Below are 24,096 nucleotides of genomic sequence, written 5' to 3'. Positions count from 1 at the left end.
TTACTGATTGGATCATGGACTAACTTAATTTGCATGAGAATATTAAACATTATTTTAAGAAATGTTATAAAGTGCCTTAAGATAAATTAATTTTGATAACATGTTATATTTTTTAAGAAGATAAACTTTGCATGTTATAATTTTATAAGAAGATAAACTTTGTTTTGAGCACCTACATTTAGTATTCCTTCAGCAAAATTACACATCAGGCTCCTAAACTAATAATTAAATAAAATTGCTTTTTGTAAAGATATTAAAGTGATGAGAAACTGAAAACCTTTTTTTATTATTATTGAAACAACAGTAAAACAATCCTGACTGGTTTTTAAACGGATGCTTAGTATCTAAAAGTACATGAAGTGAAGTCATAAAACATTAATAACTTACCAACCAGACGACACAAGCACACACAGAACAAAACAAAAGCTTTAAACATATTCCCCAGCCGTTTGCCAAACACTCTAACAACTCTGTAAATAATATCTGACAATGTCTCGTTCTCCCGTTTACTTTTGTCGTCAGTGCCCATGATGGTTCGCTAGCAGGCGTTCCCATTGCTGGTTGCCTAACGATTATGATTGACATAAGTGGATGTCATGCTATGTTGTTGACATCGAAAAAGTTTTCTTAACGCAAAAAAAAAAAAAAAAAAAAACTTTGGAGGGGTAATATCTGAGATGAGTTTGAGGTATGTATGATGACATAATATAGCAATACTTCTGTAAATAAACATAGGCCCTAATATAAATTATCATTATATAAGGCTACTCCAATGGCGATTAAATGATGATAGATAAATGAATGTGTCACATGACTATTTTTTGTTACCATTCTTAAAGGGTCATGAAACCCTAAACTAAATTTTATCAGAGGTATGTATGTTAAACATCATTGAAGACAATGATAAATATGTTATTGTAGGGGGAAACTGGTTATTTTTTCCCCGCTATTTGGGTCTTCCGGGTTTAAAATCTGCATCGTGTCCAATAAGTATACACCGTAATCTTGCTCCAACAAAAGGAATTTATAAACCATATAGTGTAAACACGACTTTTCGAAACAGCTCTCCCTCCCCTGGAGGACGTGCACGCACCCTTTTCTCTTCAGTAAATTCCAGGAAGAAGTTACTGCAGGTCTGCAGCAGCAAGCGACGTAGCCTTGTGTTTTGCTTGTCCCTAAATTCCTCTCAAGGATAGCTAGTCCTCATCGTCATTAATTTAGTTAGAAATATAGAAAATCGCAATTCTCAGTTGGCAAAAACGTCTCTCTGTTGACTTTTTTTTTGTGATACATTGACGCATGTCAGTCGGCTGTGCGGTTCTGAAACAGCGGAGATTGCGGGACGGATAGCCTAATCTCCAGTGTTGTGCCAGTTCATACTTAAAAAGAACTAGCTCAAAGTTCAGTTCACACAGATGATAATGAACTAGTTCACGTTCATAGTTCATTTTTAAAAAACTAAATGAACTAAGTTCACATATCTAAAAATGAACTAGTTCACGTTCATTTGTTAAATTCTTTTTAAGATAGGTCACTATCTTACTCAATAGAACCTCTTTACCAGTGCTTAATTTGTAAAGTGGGAGGTCCCGGCGACTCAAAACGGGGGTTGGAGGTAACGGAACAAAAAAAAAAAAAAAAAAAAATTTACACTGCCTACGTAGCTTCTCTGCAGGGACAGCATGCTGAGTGGGTGCTAGATCATTGACGGGGAGCTGCGCAAAACTTGGTCACTAAATATTTAATATTCAGTTATGTTAATGATCACAATTAAAGTTTTAATTTTATTAAATTGAACAAGCGCAACATTCAGCATTCAATCAAATAGGCCTATTCTAAAAGATGTAGGCTATTATTAATAATAATGTTATTTCAACACAATATCTCGTTATTTCGAAATATGTGTGCGTGCATCTGTAAATCCGGTGACGCGTGTATTGATTTTTATTAATAAACCAGTTTTTTCTCTAAAAGTGTCGACTCGGCTGCAAAGATGAAGTTGACGATCGCCATCTCCGTGTGAACGCGCTTATAGAGATCAATGCACATAAATAAGCCTAATGGATTACATAATCAGAGAGTAGCCTTTTTCTTTTTTCGTTTTGAATTATTTCGTTTAAAGACATTTCAAGCTTTGTGTATTTGATGTATTTGTCATGTCTGTGTGAGGCATACACTGAGTTTCGTTAAGTTAGGATGTGCTAGTTCACGTGCAATGCAAGTGAGCGCGCGGGCGCCACCGTTATATTTGTTTCGTCGGCCTATTCATTAAATACAGGCAACTGGTTGATGAAAAATTGATTAAAATTAAGATACAATTTATACAAAACGAAATTCACTTTAAAGAAAGGCTTTCTATAACAACTTCAACTTCAACGGTCAAAATCATGTCTGACCCGCTCCATGTCTCATATTGCGCATCCTATCTTACTCGGTCGTGCTGTTCACTTTTCATAAATCAACATAAATGGAAAATAAATAACATTATAATATTTTAACAAATATGAAACGCGCTTTTTTTAATGGCTACAACAGTATAGTAGGCCTACATAGCCTACTCTCTATTTGTACAAATTTCTGCACATTCATTTAATTCTGAATTTTGCACACACAAGTTGAAAGGCATTTGTTCAAATCAAGTTCACGGATAATTGTGCGTGCATTTATTAGCCTAATCATTATGATACTAAAATCCTAACAAATAGGCTATGCTATGTACAAAAAATCAGATGAGCCCATAATATGAACGGTTAAGCATTTTCCTCCCATAGAAAACCATAAGGCTAACGCTTAATGTGGCTTAATGCAGATTAGAATGTCCCCTTATTATGTGGAAATAACGAGATATCGATACTAGGCTTTGTCCACCGGCCGTGGTCTCCTTTTTGATCAGCGGAAACGATTTTTGCTTGTTTGGGATCTGACTGTGAAGCGTATTTGAAAAAATTAAGCAAACTTTCCTGTCTTTTTGACATTTTCCCCCTGTGAAACGATCGAGGCTAACAGCAATCTCAACTCGTACAACAAGCGCGCAAGTCATGTGTCACAAACATTGAACACTACACATACAGTAATTTATTATTATTTTTTTTATTTAGGCAATTCATTTTAGTGACACAGGAGGTGCCGGATCCAATAAAAAAGGTTCCGGATCCAATTTCGGAGGTGACGGAACATGTTCTGGCTCAAATTAAGCCCTGGTAAAACCTGACTTTTCAAATGAGCGTGAACGTGAACTGCGCGTGCTGCTCATTCCTGCCAGAGTGAGCGCCGCTCTCGTTCACCCAGGTGAAAAGGAAATATATTTAAATTGTGCTTATTTTGATATACTTAATGTATTTTAAGTGTACTGTATTAATTATATATTTAATTGTGTTATTTTGGTTTATACAACAAAAAAACTAACTTGAGTCAATTAACCTAACTACAGTCAATAAAGTGCTGTCATTAATAGCTGCAAACAGTTACAGTACTGTAACAACTCAAACCATCTTTATCCTTCAAGTGAATTAGAGTGATTGGTCTTTGAGTTTGCCTCATTGTTGCATTTCCTTCGAATCAGTGCTCGCACCTCAGACGTCTTGGAAATTGTTTGATCACAGTGTCTGTGAAAGGGGAAAAAGAGGAGTTTATTTTTATATTAAAGCAAAATTAACCTCTGTTAAAAAAGTAACTGTTCCCTTTCAAAAGGTAACTTGCACTGCTTCGATGATGCTATTGGGGAACGATGTTCTCTAGGCGCCTCTTTAATACTTCTGAGTCGCACTAGTAGTGTCAGGCTGTTGCCAGTCAAATTCTATTACCGTGATTGTACAGCTTTTCAAACACCGGTTCACATGGAGGGTGTTCCCCATAGCGTCATTGATGCAGTGTCTCATTCCCTGTTCTCAGGGAACAGAGGTCGTAACCTAGACGTTTTTTATTACAACACAGTATGATGTTTTGACATTTCCCTCTGTTGTACATACAAGGTGAAAAAGACATACTGTTAAATGTATTATGAATGCATTAAAGTACATTTGTTTTGAACTAAAAACATACTTAAGTACATATTTATTACATTTAATAGTAAGTCTTTTCGCCTGGTAAAAATGGAATTCTTTAACATGGCATGTAATGCTTAGTTCATATTTTAACAGTAGACATTCAATATAAAATGTTAATGTAATTCAGAAAAGGAGTTAATAAAATCTCTCTTGAACAACTGTGAAGTCTACATGGTATGTCACTGTATCAAAGCAAAAAACAGGGTTCGTACACCTTTTCCAAGGTCAAATTCAAGCACTTTTCAAGCACTTTCAAGGTCCATTTTAAAGCTTTTTTCCAGCACCTTACACCACCGTTAATTACATACCAATACATAGTCAAAATTATTATTTAGCGTTTTTATCACATTAAAAGAGATAATGCTATAAACAGCCAAAATTGTGTTTCGTAATCAGATATTTAAGCAAATCACAAGATTAATTTTTTCAAAATGTATCTAAGTAGATACTGAAAAAAAAAAAAAAGAAAAAAAAAATCGAAATTCTGTTCAGTTAGCGATATTTTGCGCACGCAAATATATCGATACAGTAGCGCAAAGTATTGCAATATTTAATTATAAAATTATCTGTCTTACTTTCGGGTTATAAGGCTGTGACGGTGGGAGGTTTTTTTTTACCACTGCAGTGGTAATGGACCAACTACTGGCGGTGGTTGGGCGGTTTAAAAAAAAAAAAAAAAAGTGTTTATTTGAGCAATTCCGTCAAAGAAACAACACACTAAAGCCTGTAAAGCATTGAAATAAATATCAGTAAATATTGGCAAATTAAATAATATAATTTTTTTAAAAGATGCGTGATACAGCCTGAAATGGACGTTTTACTAACATTTTCCTACCAAGACTGACCGAATAGCCTTTCAACAAGCCTGATTCAAAAATCTCTATAACAGAGGTGATATGAGATTAAACCATACTTACTACTCTACTCTTTGTTTGTCACTGCACTCAGATTTCAGTTTTTCTTCTATAGCAGCTGGTCTGAAAAACAACAATTATTAATATTTAAAAAAAGAGAGAGATTTACATACATATATATACATATTTATATATCAGTCAGGCATGGCGCGTTTACATTTGTTCACATTAAGTAGCCTCTGTATCTGGATAACTGATCGGATTTCGGTTTCCTGCATAAATTTAAATTAGGTCTGAAGCAGGACACCAGATTAAGAGAAAAGAAACATCTTTAACTCTATTAATAATAGAGTATCATCTATCATCATTCTATCATTCTAATAAATTATCATCTTTAGCCTAATCTATAATAAGATTTTCTAAACCATCTTTTTTTCGAAAAGTTTGCAAAAAAACTGACAAGCCAATTATGGAAGTGTGTACTGATTGGAAATTGATTGCAAATAAAGAAGCGCGTTTACACTTGCCTTTTATATGTGTAAGTGGACAACTTCCGGATACAGGTCGCATATTAATGTCAAAAAGTGTAAATGCAGCCATAGAAAGTTATTAAAAAGGCAATAAGGTTTTCAAGCTTGAACAATTTTAAAAACACCAATCACACACTTCCATAATTGGCTGGTCAGTTTTTTTTTTTTTTTTTTTTTTTTACTTTTCAAAGATCATTTACAAAATAACAATAAAGCCAAAATTTATATAAATTTAAATAAATACAGCTTCATTTTGCAAATACAAACAAAATTAATGTCATGTTGTACATGTTATAATGACTAATTCTGTTTTTTGCAGATGCATTGGACAATGTTTTATAGTTGTTTTAAGACTGAGACAAATGTCTCCACATAGATTTTAAACACATTTATCAAAGACTTTAGACTTTGACTATATACCCAGTGCTGAAGTTGATAGAAATCAGTATCAGCATCATTAACGGTTAACGTCAGTATTACACGTACACGTCATATTAGCAAATGCATGAGACATATCCAACTAAAAAAAATAAAAATAAAACAGTGAGCTATTTATTTATGTAAACAGCAACTAAAACTTACCAGTAACTTCTGATAGCAGTAGGCTATTCATCTCTTCCGAGTCTGATTCGACTTCGACTTGAAAAGCTTGGCTCTGATTGGTCAAATTGAATATAGCTAAACTGAAAAAGACGTGCTGTTACACTGAGTAAAAATACGACTGGCAAAGACAACGTAAATGTAATACAAACCTAGAATCACAACAATAATGAGGTTCCAAATGTCACACGTCTTGCAAACTTGAAGATGGGGGGTGGGGGGGGGGGGGGAATAAAAACAACATAACAGTTACGTTTTCTATTAACGTTAGATAAAAAAATATATAAATGCTGTCATGATCACTCAACCTTAAGCAGTTGTAAAACATTTAAGAAAGTAAATCGCAAAAAAAACATCACCTAATCCATATGAATCGCGTGGTTTCCTCCAAGTCCTCTAAACAAACACGATCGCTCCAGTTTAAATTTAGACTTCTCTAATCACATTCAAGGAACATGCGCACAGCAAGAACCAATCACAGCTGTTCAACAGCTCTGGAACCAATCAGGATTAGTCACGTTATTCGTATTTTTCAAATTTAAACAAGTAGCCTACAACATATTTTTTTGGACAACATTTAAACATCTTTGGAAAATGTATCTCTATATGCAATTAAAATAATATGATGTTGATATCCTTGTGGGAATTTCAGTAGTAAAAACATATCATGTAATGGACAACAGCCTACAAGTAAAAGTGAACAACATTAATTTTAAGTGCTTATATTGCAATGCTTAATAAACTTGACAAATGTTAGAAGTTAGAAATTAGAAGTTAGTACTTTATACAAAAATAAATAAATAAATAAATAAATAAATAAATAAATAATTATATATATATATATATATATATATATATATATATATATATATATATATATATATAATATATATATATATATATATATATATATATATATATATATATATATATATATAAAAAAATATATATATATATATATATATATATATATATATATATATATATATATATATATATATATGAAGACTTCAGATGCAAAAGCCTCTAAGTGCCATCTGAAATTTTCTTCTAGATGATTTTTATCAGGCTTGTATGTTTATGTTCAGTTATTTCACTTTAATGGCAATGAAAATGACATATTAATTGTCATTAAAGTAAAATTACTGAACTTCAACATACAAGCTTGAAAAAAATGCTAATTTTAGAAGAAAATTTCGGATGGCACTTAGAGGCTTTTGCATCTGAAGTCTTCATATATATATATAAAATATTAAAATGATAAATACATAAATATTACAAATATATTGCACTAGGCCTAAGTGTTTAAAGTACTTTAAACACACTAAAAGCTTAATCATTTCACTATGTTCTTACACAAGTTACACATAAAATGTACTTTAAGAGCAACATAAGTATGTTTTCTTTAAATACACTAAAACTTCACACAAATATTGTGATTAGCATATTTCTTAAAAGTATAATTAAGCATATATTTATTACCAATGTACTTATTGTGCACTTTTTAGAAATATATTAAAAGTATGCTTGTGTTTTGCATATTTTGTAAAAGTATAATTAAGCATACATTTATTGCCAATGTACTTATTGTGCACTTTTTAGAAATATATTAAAAGTATGCTTGTGTTTAGCATATTTCTTAAAAGTATAATTAAGCATATATTTATTACCAATGTACTTCTAGTGCATTTATTAAAAATATATTAAAATTATGCTGGTATTTAGCATATTTCTTAAAAGTATAATTAAGCATATATTTATTACCAATATACTTCTAGTATACTTTTTAGAAATATATTAAAATGCAATTCAATATATTTTTAATGCACTTCAAATAAGCATGTTGATAATACAAATGTATTATAAACATACTATTTGTATTTCAAGTATATTTTTAATACATTTAATACTACGTCTTTTTCACCTGGGCACGTTCATTGTATGAAAAGTGATTCGTTCAGTTCAGCGTTCGGCGAAAATATGAACGCGTTCAGTGAACGTCGTTCATTGAACGCGTTCATGCACAACACTGCTAATCTCCATACATCATCTTTATTGATTAAGATTCTACGCAGCTCTAACGTGAAGAACATGTTTTTGTTCTTTCTATTGTTGTTTTTCATGGATGGTAAGTAGGCCTAATGGATTTCTGTTTATCTTTCGGTTTCACTTAGACACCGGCATAGCCTATTCGTTGAATACACGGGGAATGTCGCCGAAGAAACAGATACTGGCGTGTAGCCTTATAAATAAATAAGTAATGTGGCAAATGCGGTTGTTCCAACACTTATAATGTCGCAAATGTGGTTGTTTGTGTTATGTGGCAAATCGCATTGAATCAGTTGCCGTCGACATCTTCTCAAAAGTAGCCTAAACTTTCTCACCACGGTGACCACACCCTCATACCCAGCATACCTACACAGTTTGTCTGACAAAAAAGTGAATTTGCTGTAATTCCTATTATTTCTGGAATTTGTTCATTTACAGGGTCTAACCAATTCTACCACAACCAGTAAAGTTAGCTTTTTTATATGAATTGTATTTTGAACACCGTTAACATCAGGAAAAATGCATGATGTATGTATCTGTAAAACTGATGGTTTCTGCTCTAGGTGTGTGTGGTGCAGAGACGGAGGCTGTGATGGAGGGAGATTCGGTCACTCTACACACTAATCTCTCGGACATACGGAACGATGATACTATACTGTGGCTGTTTGGACCTAAAGACTCTGTCATATCTCAAATAACGAGAAAGCGTGACTTGAACTCTATTTATTTTACCGATGATGTGACATTCAGAGGCAGATTACAGCTGGACCAAAACACTGGATCTCTCACCATCAGAAACACCAGAATCAGACATTCAGGACAATATAAACTCTCCATCTCTAGAGAAAAGACTACAATAAAGATATTTCATGTTACTGTATTTGGTGAGTAGGCTATCCCATGTCTTTAGCACTGTCTGTGTTAATAATTAGATCATTCTATTATTTATAATAAACCATCTCAGACACCACAAGAGACATCAAAAATGTGACATGAAGCATATTATAAAACATGGTTGCACTTTATTTTAAGGTGATGTTACATTGTTACTCAAATAAGAACTGAGTAATATAAATAAACTACATCTCTAGAGTTTGGTTTGGGGTTTAGTTAATTGTAATTATGCACAATTTACTGTTAATAGTAACCACATGTAGTAATGTGTAACCACATCACCTTAAGATAAAGTGTTACCTAAAACATTTGCAAGAGTGACTTACTAATTTTTGCTTGCATGAAATTACTTAATTTATAAGGTCTATATTTATGCACACATATTATATGTTAATCAGTTAACTCAAACTGAGACAGTGATATGATGTTTCTTTCTGTGTCACATGACAGTGTGATCTGTTATCTGTCAACACGTCAATGTTTATGATCTTATGTAGCAATACGAGCAGAAATATGCTTTTTATTAGCTTTATTATTAACATTTCTCTTCAACAATTAAAAGCTGTAAATATCTGAGTGATGGCTATATATAAATTACATGTACAATTAATTTAAATGTACTCTTTCCAGATACAGAGTAAATGAGTTTAATCTCTTGCTGAGAAACTGTTTCTGCTTGTTTCCAGGTGTGGTTGGTAAGACGGATGAAGTGAAGTCCATTTCAGTGATGGAGGGAGAGTCTGTCACTCTAAAGACTGATGTTGAAGTACAGAGAGATGATCTGATCGTGTGGAGGTTTGAAGGCATTCTCCTGGCTAAAATTGATCTAGAAACTAACAAGACGTCACTAAACGATGCTGATGAGAGATTCAGAGGCCGACTGAAGCTGGATCATCAAACTAGATCTCTCACCATCACAAACTCCAGAACCGAACACAGTGGACTTTATGAACTACAGATCAGAGGTCGTGAGAGCTCACAGCGGTTCCTTCTGTCTGTCAATGGTGAGTCTTTATTTGTCATTCAATGTATTGACATGAAGTATTATTAAATCAGATGCTTGGATTAAAATTAGACTCTTGGACACAGCATTTGTGTTTGTGTTCTTGTCATGTTGATGAAGTTAATTTCAGTGGTCACACAAAAGGGTCTGATATAGTGACCTAAAAAAGCCTTATAATTCCTCATGTTTCTTATTTTTCATTTTTCGATTTCTTGTCCTATCCAATACACTAACTTTTATATTATATTATATTATATTATATTATATTATATTATATTATATTATATTATATTATATTATATTTAAAGCCTATCATGTTTACATCGAACACCGACACAGTTGAAACATTTGGGGTCAATTTTATATATATAGTCAATATTATATATATTATTTATATTTATATACAATATATATAATATATATGTATATATAGTGTATATATATATATATATACATTATATATATATATAATAATTAATATTTTTATTCAGCAAGGATGTTACAAATTGCATTAAAGTGACATTAAAAACATAGTTAACAAATTACAAAATATTTCAAATAAATGCTGTTCTTTTGATCTTTCTAATCATCGAATAATCCTGAAAAAAGGAATCATGATTTCCACAAAAAACATGAAGCAGGATGTTTAGCAACTGTTTTCAACATTGATAATTGTCACTTGTCAGTGTAGTTTTGGGACTTTCAGTTTGTGTCTTGATTGGTTCCTGTTTTCCTTTGTTCTTTTCCCGCCATTTACTGCCATTATCAGTTCATTTGTTTCATAAGGTAAGACTATCATCGTTATCTGTATCACCTGTGTTCTGTTAATCGGTGTCATCTGTGTATGTATTTAAGTTTCATCTGTTCAGTCAGTTATTGTCCGATCTCCGTTGTATTACGTGTGTGAACCTTCTGCCCTTCTTCTATGTACCTGAATGATTTATATTGTGAGTAAAAGTTCGCATTGGAACTTTTGATTCTCCTTCGTCTTCTTCTGCAACACACCGTGACAATAATAATCAGAAATATTTCTTGAGCATCAAATCAGCATATTAGTCTGAAGGGTCATGTGACACTGAAGACAGTAATGATGCTGAAAATTCAGCTTTTTCATCGCGAGAATAAATTACATTTTAAAATATATTCAAACAGAAAACATTATTTTAAATTGTAATAATATTTCAGAAAATTTACCGTTTTTTTCTGTATTGTTGGTCAAATAAATTCAGCGGGTGAGCAGAAGGGACTCTTTCAATACATCAAAACATCTACAGACCACAAACTTTTGAATGGTAGTTTATGTCAGAAAATCATCATGGTAACTAACTTAGGGAAATGTCTTCTCATAATAATATGATTCATACAGAGAAATGATCAACTTCAAACTGAATCAGATCAAAATGAATGACTTTATCTCTCTTTATCTGTTCCAGATCCGGGTCTGTCTCCAGGTGCAATAGCAGGAATAGCTGTTGCTGTTCTGCTGGTTCTGGTTGTAGTTGTGATTTACTATCGCCGCACGATCTCTAAGCTAAAAGAACAATTGGGTAAGTATTACAATTTATACAAGCTAGACAACAACAATGAGCTTTATTTATGCTATAGTAGCGTTTAAATGTGTAATATGAAGCTTTAAATGGTTTCTGCTTTCTGATTGATCATACTGCAATAATTAATGAACATCTGTGATTGTATAAGAGGAAATATACTGTCCGTTTTACAATAGCTTCTCGTATTAAGATCTGACACTATAATGCTTCAGATCACTGATGGAGTCCATTACTTGGTTCAGTATTTTGAATGGGAAATTAGATGGAAAATGAATCAATGAATGAATCAATTAATTCACCTTACAAATCATCCCTTATGTCTCACAAGGCATCTTTGTACAGTTCATATTTAATTTTCTAACATTATTTCTGCAATTGTAATTTCTGTATAAATGCATTTATGCCACCTATACAGCACTTGACCTCATGAACACATTTCTGTTGTTCATTTCTGTGTGCTGCTATGATAGTGTCTGAGAACAAGAAAGTGGAGGAGGGAGAATCTCTCTGTCTACCCAATGGTGTTTCTGAACTACACAAAGATACTTAGATCACTCCTGACAGAACAAACACTCTTCAGGCTTGCTATAGTATGATGGACACACACTCTGATTTTTTTAGCTTTAAAGTTTGATTCCATCCAGTTGGAGGATATCAAACATGTTTGATACTTTGAGCTGGTTTTAGAACACATATTGTTTTCATTTGTCACACGTCTCCTGTCAGTGTGTTGTGTTCGTAATGAAAGTCTGATAATGTATGATGCCCAGTTTCTCCTATTTACAAAGTCAGCAAGTGTATGATGCCTAGTGTTTAACCCTCATCCTTCCCTCGCAATTTGTAACAAATCCTTCCCTCGCGGGTCCAAATGACCTTAAAATTATACCTTTTTTTTTTTTTTTTTTTTTTGGTCCGGAATGCTTATTTTATTTGGAGATTTCTTGTTTGGTATTTTATTTATTTATTTATTTACCTTTAAATTACTAGATTTTATCAATAAATAATAGGTAAAGAATAATTTAAGCACATTCTTTCAACTTCAATTCAAAATAACTCACAATTTCATTGGGTGGCTTTGCCAAGCTCTTGTGGAAAAAAAATACAATATAACATGATATTTTATAACTCTTGCCACTAGATGGCCTTATAGGTCTTAAAGTCAGTTCGCTTCAGTTTGCATTCAGATCATTTTTTGGTAAAGTTTTAGCATTTTTTGTTTTAATTTTTTGCATTTTTAGGTTTTTCCATGTAAACTGAAGCATTCCTCACACTCCATTCATTCCTAAGGGGTTAAATTGACCTGTGAGAGAAGGATTTGTTACTTTTTAAAATGTAAAATTTAAAATTCACAAAACTCCTCGAATCCAGTCATTTTCGTGGTTCAAGTGCAACCAAAGCCCTAGGGTCTTGGACCTCTCTGGCGAACACTAAATAAAAAAATAAAATAAAAAAAGTTTTGTGTCACATTAATGACCCGAGGACAGGATGACAGTGTAATATTGCATGAATAATGTAGAAAAATAGGAATGATCATGAATTACATATAGCCAAATAGTTTTATGGCAATAAATACATCATGTCATGGCTTAAACATGAAATTACTACATCATATTTTACTTCATGATTTGTGTATTTAGGTAATATAATCGTGTAGAGATTAGTTCATGGATAACTAAGTGCCTTTGGCTATCTCCAAACATGCCAAAATAGGTTAAAGAGTAAATCTAAATGCATCTGATGTAGAAACTACAAACTAAATTCATTCACACTTTTTTCTTTTTTCTTCTGCAACTCTCTGTTTCTGTGCTCTGCTGTGACATGAAGCCGAGAGGAAATCAGTGGCCGAGGGAGATGTCACTCTTGAGACTGGTGTTGAAATCCAGAAAGGTGTTCTGATACTGTGGACGTTTGGAGTCAAAAACTGCCTCGTTGCTAGAGCTGAATCAAGTACAGCTGATCCTAGTACAGCTGATCCTGAGCTATTCAGAGACCATCTGGACCTGGATCCTCAGACTGGATCTCTGACCATCAAAAGCAACACAAAAACAGAATTTGGACATTATAAACTACAGATCATCAGCAAAGAACAGACCACATTCAGGAGATTCATCGTGCTCGCCCCTGGTGAGTAGAACAACATTTATTATAACAACTATATTTATTTTTGCAGCAGTTCCAGTCCTTGAATCTGATTGGTCGAACAGAGTTCCAGATTATCTGATTATAGTCTAGATGGAAATAGGGGTCCACGCGCACCCCCGGCTTTTTTTATGCCACCTGATTTTTTTAAATCCTTAAAGTGTCTATTTTCAGAATCTGCCAGGTACCAAGCTGAAATAATGTCCCAAAGGGTTCTTTTTTAACCCTTTGCTGCACCCGACCGGCACCCGAAAAATCAAAAAATGATATAGAAAGTGGCATAACATTTGAAGTAAACAACATACAGAGACAAATGAACACATTTTCCCATTCAATTCTGACCCCAGGAATTTAATGGAATGGTTATTTCTGACATTTGACAACATATTGACCCTATTTCTGAACAAAAAAAGCAAAAAATGGCCAAAGATATGTAGAGGATCAACTATATTTTCGTTTTCTCAAGCGCATAGGGTGATTATTTTTTTTCACAAACTGTTATTTCTTTATCATTCAAGTGTCTATTTTAAGATTAAATTGGGTACCAAGCTGAAATAATGTCCAAAATGCTTTATTTTTAACCCTTTGCACCAAACCTGAAAAATCTAAATATGATATAAAGTAGCATAACTTTTGATGTAAACAACTCACAGAGACAAATGGACACATTTTTCTACACAATTCTTACCCAGGGAAATTGTTATTTGTTATTTTTTACAACATCTTGACCATCTATGGTCAAAAACAGCAAAAAAAAATCTAATTTGACAATGTTTTTATTATACTAATAGCAGTCTAAAATGGGGTTTTAACCTTTTACTGCACCTATCCTGAACCCGAAGAAATTGAAAATAGCTTTACTTTTGAAGTAAACAAAACAAAGCAAATGAACTTAAAAAAAAAATTCCAAAAAGTTGACTAACTGCCAGTTTGGGAATGTTGGGGCTTTGCAGTTGGCAGTTGGTGGCCGTTGGTTGGTACCTGCAGATCGCCATCTCCCACTGCTCTCTCTTTTGGAACAATATCAGTAAATATTTGAAACTATAATTAAGATTTGTAGTCATAACTAAGTCATAAGTAAATTTTCAACAGTTTTTACTATAATCACAGGCTTTCGGAAAGCGAGAAGCTATCATATCTACACAGTATTCGAGATATGAGACTCTGTGAAGCAGCCAGTTCACCATACCGCATGATGGATATTTGTGAACAGATTCCATTAACATTAGAGGACATGCCTTGGGAGACAATTGGCTATCACCAATACTGCTATAAAAGCTTTACAGGGAAAATAGATTGTTTACAAGTGTCAAAGGCTTCTACATCTGGAGAATCATCATCATTTAAAAAGCATGGCCTTAGTCTATAAAGGAAGCGAAAGGGAACGCACTCGTTCCCTTACTCTCAAGGAACCGAGGTTACGTTAGTAACCGAGTACGTTCCCTTTCGAGAATGGTCACTTCGTATTACGTAGCTAATACGTAGTGTGGACGCAATGTAAAATGCCGCACTATTAGCAACTGGCTGCATACAACTGGAGCCTAGGGAAGCACCCTGAGGCTCACAGAAACGAGCCATAACAAACCCCAACATAGTGACATAGTGTAGTATAAGAGCCGGGCTCGCTCCAAACATAAGTCCCAGGACAATTGTGCTAATGGACAGTAATAGGTAGACTGATAAGATCAGACCCTAGCTGGAGTACTGACGATGCAGCGGCCATGAGACCGAGAAGCCTCTGAAACTTCCTGAGGGGTGTGCACAGCTGTAGAATAAAGAGAGCACACTTTGGTGTGAGCCGCGCTCTCATCATTGTAGAGTCGATAACTGTGCACAGAAAGAGTATGTTCTGGCTGGGAAACAGTTTGCTCTTGGAAAAATTGACCCTGAGCCCAAGGCATTCCAAATAGCTGAGGAGCATGGATCTGTGTGTCAATAATTCAGTCTTCGACTGACACATAATAAGCCAATTGTCGAGATGCGCAGCACGCGCACTCCATTGCCTCAGGTGAGAAAGCACTGCGTCCATGCACTTTGTGAAAGTACCGGCTGCTAGAGACAAACCGAACGGAATGATTGATAAGCCTACCCCTCGAAGGCGAATCTCAAGAATGGCCTGTGATGGGGCGTTATCTGAATGTGAAAGTAAGCGTCTTTCAGACCCACCCAAAAAACAAACAATCCCCTGGGCGAACCTGCGTGAGGATTTGTTTGGTAGTTATCATTCTGAATGGCCATCTCATGAGAGCTTTGTTCAGATGTCTCAGATCTAGAATGGGGCGAGTGCCACCGTCCTTTTTTGGTACAAGGAAGTAACGGCTGTAAAAGCCTGACCGGCTCAGCGCGCGGGGGGGTGGGGGGGGGGGTCTAATTCTATCGCCCTTTTTTCTAGCAGATTTTACACCTAGGTGAGAAGCACGTGAGTCAAGCCGCTTCTCACCGAGGTCTCGATGACTGCCTGAAAATGCGGGGGTCTGCAAGTGAATTGGAGCGAGTAACCTCGCTTTATAATGTACAAAACACATTTCGACACTCCAGGGATGGCTTGCCAGACCTGGGCCCTTGTGGCTAAGGTTTGAACATACATTGGGGCTGGGCCACCTAGCATAGGGGGACCTAAGACCCTTGTGTTGTGTTTTGTGCACATTTTCTCTTCTGGGCTGTGACAGACCCGACACAGAGATTGAGTGACAACAGGTGGGGCCGCCTAGTGAAGGGGGACCGATTACCCATGAAACATACTCTTTTTGTGCTTTATTTTTGTCGCTGTGAAAACAGTGTTTGTTTGTATAGGCGCGTGCCGTGCAACGGGTCCATTGACTACAATATAAAAATCTCCAGCCGCCTGAACTGAACAGGGAGCTGCGAGATTTAAATGTGCTCTTTTCGAGGGTGGTCGGGCTAGAGCGAGACTCAGACCCTCTCTCTTCCCTCCTGTGGCTAGGAGGGCTTCGGCGGCTCGAGGTCCAACACAACACAAGGTCGCTGGCCTTCACGCCGGGGCAGTGGGTAGCGCTTAGCTGGTCTTGAGCGAGGATGGGTATCAGCCGCAGGGCGGGGCTGAGAGACCCGATGCGCTGGTTTCGCTGGCTGAGGAGGTGGCGTGCTCTTGTGGCGGCTTGAGGCAGAGCTGGAGCGTTTAGACAGGAAGTGCTTCATAGTTTGTGAAGATTTCTGTGCCTAGGTGAATCTCTCAGAAAACCCTTTCACAGCCGGGCCAAAGAGACCGGTGCACGAGATAGGCTGGAGATAGGTCCGTGAGGTTCAGCCACAGATGGCGTTCTAGCACAATGAGGTTAGCCATACCTCTGCCGATCACTTGGGCGGTAGCCTTTGTAGCGCGCAGTGCTAGGTCTGTGGCGCTGTGGGCGGGCATAGATGGGCAGCAACTGATTCTTCGAGCAGAGGCAGCTTCTCATAATCTTTTTCCGCTGCACCGTCAACAGAGGAGAGCGTGGTGGAAGTAAAAGTGCTCGTGCGTGCTGAGTACGCAGGATACACAGCATCTCAGTGTCCAAATTAGTTCCAGTAGCAGCAGCACTAACACCAGACTGTGAGAAGGCAGGGTAAACCGAGCCCGTCCACTCTTCCTCAGACACAGCAATGGAGAGGCTGTCGTCATGTTCTTTGTGCGATCCGCTGAAGGAGACGAGACCTGCCGCTTGAAGGGAGAGGGGCGTTGGTCTGTCTTAGTGAACAGGACCGGCGAAGTAGACTGGAGATGGAGAAAGTGAGTGAGAAAGTGATGGTGTTGCCGTCTCGAAAGAGAGCTAGCCGTGTCCGCAGCGTTGAGATGGGCAGGCTCTGGCAGTGAGAGCAGCCTGCGGCAGAGAGTGCAGCTTCAGTGTGGGTGGGTCCCAGGCATGTTGCGCACTTCGAGATTGAATGGGCTTTCTTTATAGACTAAGGCCACACCCATTTAGGCGCACTCTGACGTGTTGGACGCCAAGTCATCTGATTGGGTCGCGCGTCAGAGGCGCTTGGCCATAGGTTGTGCAGTTGCCACAGCACAGCCAATTGGCGAGTTAGATGCTCTGCTGTGTTCGCTGTGCAGCTGCACTGCGTTTTAAATTATTAGCTTCCATATTCTCGAGGAAAGGAGTTTCCCACTGCGTATTAGCTACGTAATACGAAGTGACCTTTCTCGAAAGGGAACCTTGATTTTCCAGTGTCTTCATGTACAAGTTGCACATGGGTCTTAGCTGAACAACCTCTTTGCATTCAATCACATTCCTAAGAATGTAATCCTTTACCACACAATACGACTTGTTATGTGCTGCTATCTTCTGGGCCTGCAGGCTGTCAATGTTGTCTGCTGCCTTTTCTGCTCTCTCCCTTCCACGCTCATGGGTTTGGTACACTGTGTTGAAGTTGTTTCTGCATGATAGATGATACTTAGCTTCCATTGCAAAAAGGTCCTTGTCCTGCACCTTGCGATAAAGAGTCTCTTTCTTTAATTCCTGTGCCCTGGGTTCAATAACTTTCCAGGCTGGTTCCTTGTGTTTCCAACTCTGAAACTTTGTAAGCTCTTCAGTCTTGCCCTTGAACTTGGATTTTGCTTTGTCACAGAAAATGCACTGATTGGGAAACAAGAAGGAACATCTTCTTGGAGCTCCTTCAGATTGAATTGACAGAGATTTGACATGGCGCAGAGAGTCCTTTTTCAATGATGATGATTCTCCAGATGGAGAAACCTTTGACACTTGTAAACAATCTATTTTCCCTGTAAAGCTTTTATAGCAGTATTGGTGATAGCCAATTGTCTCCCAAGGCATGTCCTCTAATGTTAATGGAATCTGTTCACAAATATCCATCATGCGGTATGGTGAACTGGCTGCTTCACAGAGTCTCATATCTCAAATACTGTGTAGATATGATAGCTTCTCGCTTTCCGAAAGCCTGTGATTATAGTAAAAACTGTTGAAAATTTACTTATGACTTAGTTATGACTACAAATCTTAATTATAGTTTCAAATATTTACTGATATTGTTCCAAAAGAGAGAGCAGTGGGAGATGGCGATCTGCAGGTACCAACCAACGGCCACCAACTGCCAACTGCAAAGCCCCAACATTCCCAAACTGGCAGTTAGTCAACTTTTTGGAATTTTTTTTTTAAGTTCATTTGCTTTGTTTTGTTTACTTCAAAAGTAAAGCTATTTTCAATTTCTTCGGGTTCAGGATAGGTGCAGTAAAAGGTTAAAACCCCATTTTAGACTGCTATTAGTATAATAAAAACATTGTCAAATTAGATTTTTTTTGCTGTTTTTGACCATAGATGGTCAAGATGTTGTAAAAAATAACAAATAACAATTTCCCTGGGTAAGAATTGTGTAGAAAAATGTGTCCATTTGTCTCTGTGAGTTGTTTACATCAAAAGTTATGCTACTTTATATCATATTTAGATTTTTCAGGTTTGGTGCAAAGGGTTAAAAATAAAGCATTTTGGACATTATTTCAGCTTGGTACCCAATTTAATCTTAAAATAGACACTTGAATGATAAAGAAATAACAGTTTGTGAAAAAAAATAATCACCCTATGCGCTTGAGAAAACGAAAATATAGTTGATCCTCTACATATCTTTGGCCATTTTTTGCTTTTTTTGTTCAGAAATAGGGTCAATATGTTGTCAAATGTCAAAAATAACCATTCCATTAAATTCCTGGGGTCAGAATTGTATGGGAAAATGTGTTCATTTGTCTCTGTATGTTGTTTACTTCAAATGTTATGCCACTTTCTATATCATTTTTTGATTTTTCGGGTTCCGGTCGGGTGCAGCAAAGGGTTAAAAAAGAACCCTTTGGGACATTATTTCAGCTTGGTACCTGGCAGATTCTGAAAATAGACACTTTAAGGATTTAAAAAAATCAGGTGGCATAAAAAAAGCCGGGGGTGCACGTGGACCCCTATTTCCATCTAGACTATTAGTTTTAAGATTTTTAAAAAGTTCTTCTAATAAAAGGATTTTTTAAAATTACATTTAAAAAAAAACTAATTTAAAAAAAAAGTGAAAGACACATTTTTGGTCTCAGACTTTTGGATCCCACTTAATCCAGTGAGTGGATTTGTATACAGGTCAGATAAAATCATATATTGTGATTATAGTTTCTTCTTATTGTACATTGTATACAAGTATAACTATATTAATAAGTTTGTCAAGACAAACATTGGTGTTGGCTTGAGAAGTGTTAAATGTTTGAAGTTTGGCTTTCTCAAGCCAACATAATTATTTCTTCAGTGCCTGTTCTAAATAAGGGAAATGTACAGTCAGCTGGTAATTATAACAAAATAAAGCCCAACAGGAGCAGTTCACATTCACATCTGTCAATCTTTAAAATGGACAAATCTTCTGAAGCCAACATGAGGTCTAATTGAATCTCAGTATCTACTCTATTACTTTTGTTCAAGGTTTTTGAGAACAAACATCTGTAGCAATTCATGTTGTAGAAATATGATCTGAGTTCTCAGAGAGCTGATTTTACAGTCCGAGTCTGTTTATGTCTTCTTTAAGATTGTACAGCTGTAACATCTAGATGTAGGCTATATGTAGCAACACTGTTTATTTCTCTCTTTATATATACAGTATATATATATATATATATATATATATATATATATATATATATATATATATTTTTTTTTTTATCATCATCTCTGTATTTTCCAGTCATTTTTGTGGTTTGAGTGCGATAAAAGCCCGTCTTGGACCACTCTGATGAACACTTAAAAAAAAAAAAAAAAAAAGAAATCGGGTCAAATTAATTAGGGTGTAATATTGCATTAAAAAATGTAGAAAAATAGTAATGATCATGAATCACATATAGTCAAAGAGTTTAATGGCAATAAATCCATCAAGTCATAGCTGAAACATGAAATTACTACATCATATTTTGTGTATTTAGGCAATATAATCCTGTAGAGATTAGTTCATGGATAACTAAGTGCCTTTGGCTATCTCCAAACATGCCAAAATAGGTTAAAGAGTATAAATCTAAATGCATCTGATGTAGAAACTACAAACTAAATTATTTCACACTTTTTTCTTCTGCAATTCTCTGTTTCTGTGCTCTGCTGTGACATGAAGCCGAGACGAAATCAGCGGCTGAGGGAAAAGATGTCCTTCTGAAGGCTGATGTTGAAATCCTGCCAGGTGATCTGATAGTGTGGATGTTTGGAGCCAAAAACTGTCTCGTTGCTAGAGCTGATTCAAGAACAGCTGATATTACTGAGAGATTCAGAGACAGACTGGAGCTGGATCCTCGGACTGGATCTCTGACCATCAAAAACATCACAAACACAGATTATGGATATTATAAACTACAGATCATCAACAAAGAAAAGACCACATTCAGGAGATTCAATGTGATCGAACCTGGTGAGTAGAACAACATTTATTATAACAACTATATATTTATAATAAATATATTTTTGCAGCAGCTCCAGTCCTTGAATCTGATTGGTCGAACAGAGTTCCAGATTATCTGATTAGTTTAAAATTACATTTAAAAAAAGTGAAAGGCACATTTTCACTAGTGGTCTCAGACTTCTGGATCCCACTTAAGTGAGTGGATTTGTATACAGGTCAGATAAAATCATATATTGTGATTATAGTTTCTTCTTATTGTACATTGTATAATAACAAGTATAACTATATTAATAAGTTTGTCAAGACAAACACTGATGTTGGCTTGAGAAGTGTTAAATGTTTGAAGTTTGGCTTTCTCAAGTCAACATAATTATTTCTTCAGTGCCTGTTCTAAATAAGGGAAATGTACAGTCAGCTGGTAATTACAACAAAATAAAGCCCAACAGGAGCAGTTCACATTCACATCTGTCAATCTTTAAAATGGACAAATCTTCTGAAGCCAACATGAGGTCTAATTAAAGTCTCAGTATCTACTTTATTAATTTTGTTCAAGGTTTTTGAGGACGAACATCTGTAGCAATTCATGTTGTAGAAATATGATCTGAGTTCTCAGAGAGCTGATTTTACAGTCCGAGTCTGTTATGTCTTCAAGATTGTACAGCTGAGCTCTATGTAGCAACACTGTTTATTTCTCTCTTCATATTTTTTTTTTTTTTTTTAATTTCCAGGAACTTCTATGAATCAAGAGAAAGATCATGACGTGCTCGTGCTGCAGGGTGTAAGTTAATGAGATAAGACACACCCACCTGTGCATTCACAGTGATGTCAAACATCAAACAATTGAGACATAATAGGCAGCCAATGTAGTTTTGGCAGAACCGGGCTAATGTTCATACTAGCACAGCTAAACCTGCAGGACATTCGTACAGTAATGCATTACAGCAATCTAGTTCTGATGTTGACACTAATGTTGCAGCTAGGCTCGTTTGTATCAATACCAGTAAAATTTCAGTTTTATTTTACTATTATATTAAATATTAATTTAATTAAATGAGTTTATTTATGATGATGATAATTATAATAATACATTTAAATAATGTACCTGATGTGGCAATTTTTCATTAAACAATTATCTCTGCATAAAAGACAGTCTTGAATCAAATGATCATTAAAAAGTAATTTATTTTTCCCTTGCAAGGAAAGGCCCAGTTGACACGCACAGAGGTAGACAGTATAGTCTGTGCTTCAAGTGAGACAAGGAGTCAGAGTCTGCACAGTCTTCTTATAACTCTAGGTTTTCAAGGTTTTCCGCCCATAGATGGATAAGAAACTCACTCAGTGTTCTCATTACATACTAAACAAGTTTAGCTCTGCTTGCAGCCTGCAAGCCCTAACTTAGATCCCCTTTGACCTTATGGGTCAAGGGTTCAATGCAAAACCACGTCTCCCCCCGTTCTCCTTGCCCCACAGAAGCTCACATCAGTCACAAAGTCAGCAGCACACATAGAAATCAATCCGGTGTATGTGGAAAATCAAAAATTCCCATAACAGTACCCTTCAATTTTTTTTACTTTAACATTTTATTTAAAAAAAATCAAGTGAAAAATTAGTAATTAAGTGAAGGACAAAGAAACACATTACATGGAACAATTGGCAGGTCTATTGTTTTGCATTTACACTCCAATAATTGATGCACAGATCAATTTTGACATACAGTATCAGATTGTTTTGCCTGGTCTGTTTCTATGGTTATATCACTGTCAATCATTGCAGTTTCAGATTCAATCCTGCATTTAAATACAGCTTTAAATCCGGACACTTTGCAGTGTCCAACAAAACTTTTATTCAAATTGTAAAACAGAAAGCGAGCAAAGAATGCTCCATTTATAAGCTTATGCTACGTTCAGCTCCTGTTCACTGAGATCTACACTCCTGCGAAACTCCCGCTATAATCAAAAAAGCAGTCTACACTGCACAATGAATCTCTTATTTACACCGGGTTTACAATTTGTTGGTAATAATGAAAGGATTCGCAAGCACACAGAACTCTAAAAGCACACGGTGAACGAGAGCATAGGTGTTGTGGCCAATTTCAAGTCCCTGCCAATAATTATTATTAAACACTCGTTAGGCAGTTTATTTAAACTTTTCAAATAGTTCACATCAGATTGGACATCTGTTGGTATTTTAAGCATTAAATGAGGTAAGTTCCCTGTTTTGGGTTGACACATGTTGACACATGTTGACACATGTAAGTTAAGTTGACAACTTATCAGCGTAAAAAGATATAAATTCACGCTCCGCTGCCGCTGAGAGGCATTTTTCTGAAATCTCCAAGCCGGTCAAGTTATTTTTTAGACTCTCTCACAAACAGTTTGTCCAGCCATCAGATCAAACCACAGCTGTACAGATGTGAATAACTGAGACCAAAAGGTTTCTCTTCGCCTCACAAACTGAGCTGATAGTGTATCACGTGCATTCAGTGAATCACATGTCCACACACAACTGCTGTTTGAACTAGATTGTTTTGTAACGTTACAAATGTGGACAGGAGAACAGAGAAAATTGATCCGTTAATAAATAGCTGTGCAAGGAACAGGAAAGGTGCAGAGCATCAAAGTATGTTTGCTTTATATCTGGAACTAAACCTTCTGCTCAATTCACACTGTTGGTCTGATTTGACTCCAGAGGTCTGACAGTGATGCCTGTCTCTTTTTCTCTCACTTCTTGTAGATCTGATGTCATAAACCAGCACAGCAACAGTAGCCACACCCACCAGAGCAGAGACGACCAATCGGATCACAGTTTATGCTGCATGAGTAAATATCTCTGCGATATATTACAGCATGTAGTACCAAATCTGATCACATATACATCTATATATTATGAAGCGTATTACTGAATATAAGATTACATACATTGTGATATATTAGTAAATATATTGTCACATATCTTTCATTAGGCTATGAAAAGCAGCAATTCCTTATGTATTATTCAATATATTGTACTATATTAACACAATATAATATTCTTTCAGTACCATTTAATAGGTATTGATCCTTCATA

At 35.8% G+C, this 24,096-nt stretch overlaps 1 protein-coding gene and 1 long non-coding RNA gene across 2 annotated transcripts; one reads left to right on the top strand and one right to left on the bottom strand.

Moving 5' to 3' along the window:
* Positions 1–2,061: 2,061 nt before the first annotated feature.
* Positions 2,062–6,491, bottom strand: LOC307169802. The gene is made up of 4 exons (XR_013823211.1): positions 6,183–6,491; positions 6,013–6,113; positions 4,964–5,023; positions 2,062–3,605 (listed from the first exon to the last, which is right to left on the bottom strand). It is a non-coding gene; the product is annotated as an uncharacterized lncRNA (long non-coding RNA).
* Positions 6,492–8,605: 2,114 nt separating this feature from the next.
* On the top strand, positions 8,606–12,076 carry LOC307170516 (uncharacterized protein; the record flags this gene model as incomplete). The annotated part of the gene is made up of 4 exons (XM_079891636.1): positions 8,606–8,963; positions 9,660–9,977; positions 11,410–11,523; positions 11,997–12,076. The coding sequence occupies 4 exons, from the start codon at positions 8,606–8,608 to the stop codon at positions 12,074–12,076; spliced, it is 870 nt and encodes a 289-aa protein (XP_079747762.1).
* Positions 12,077–24,096: the final 12,020 nt, after the last annotated feature.

This window comes from Squalius cephalus (genome assembly GCF_949319135.1).
Source record: "Squalius cephalus genome assembly, chromosome: 13".
NCBI classification, from domain to species: domain Eukaryota; kingdom Metazoa; phylum Chordata; class Actinopteri; order Cypriniformes; family Leuciscidae; genus Squalius; species Squalius cephalus.
Note: the sequence above shows the minus strand (reverse complement) of the source record. Positions and strands in the feature narration are given on the sequence as shown.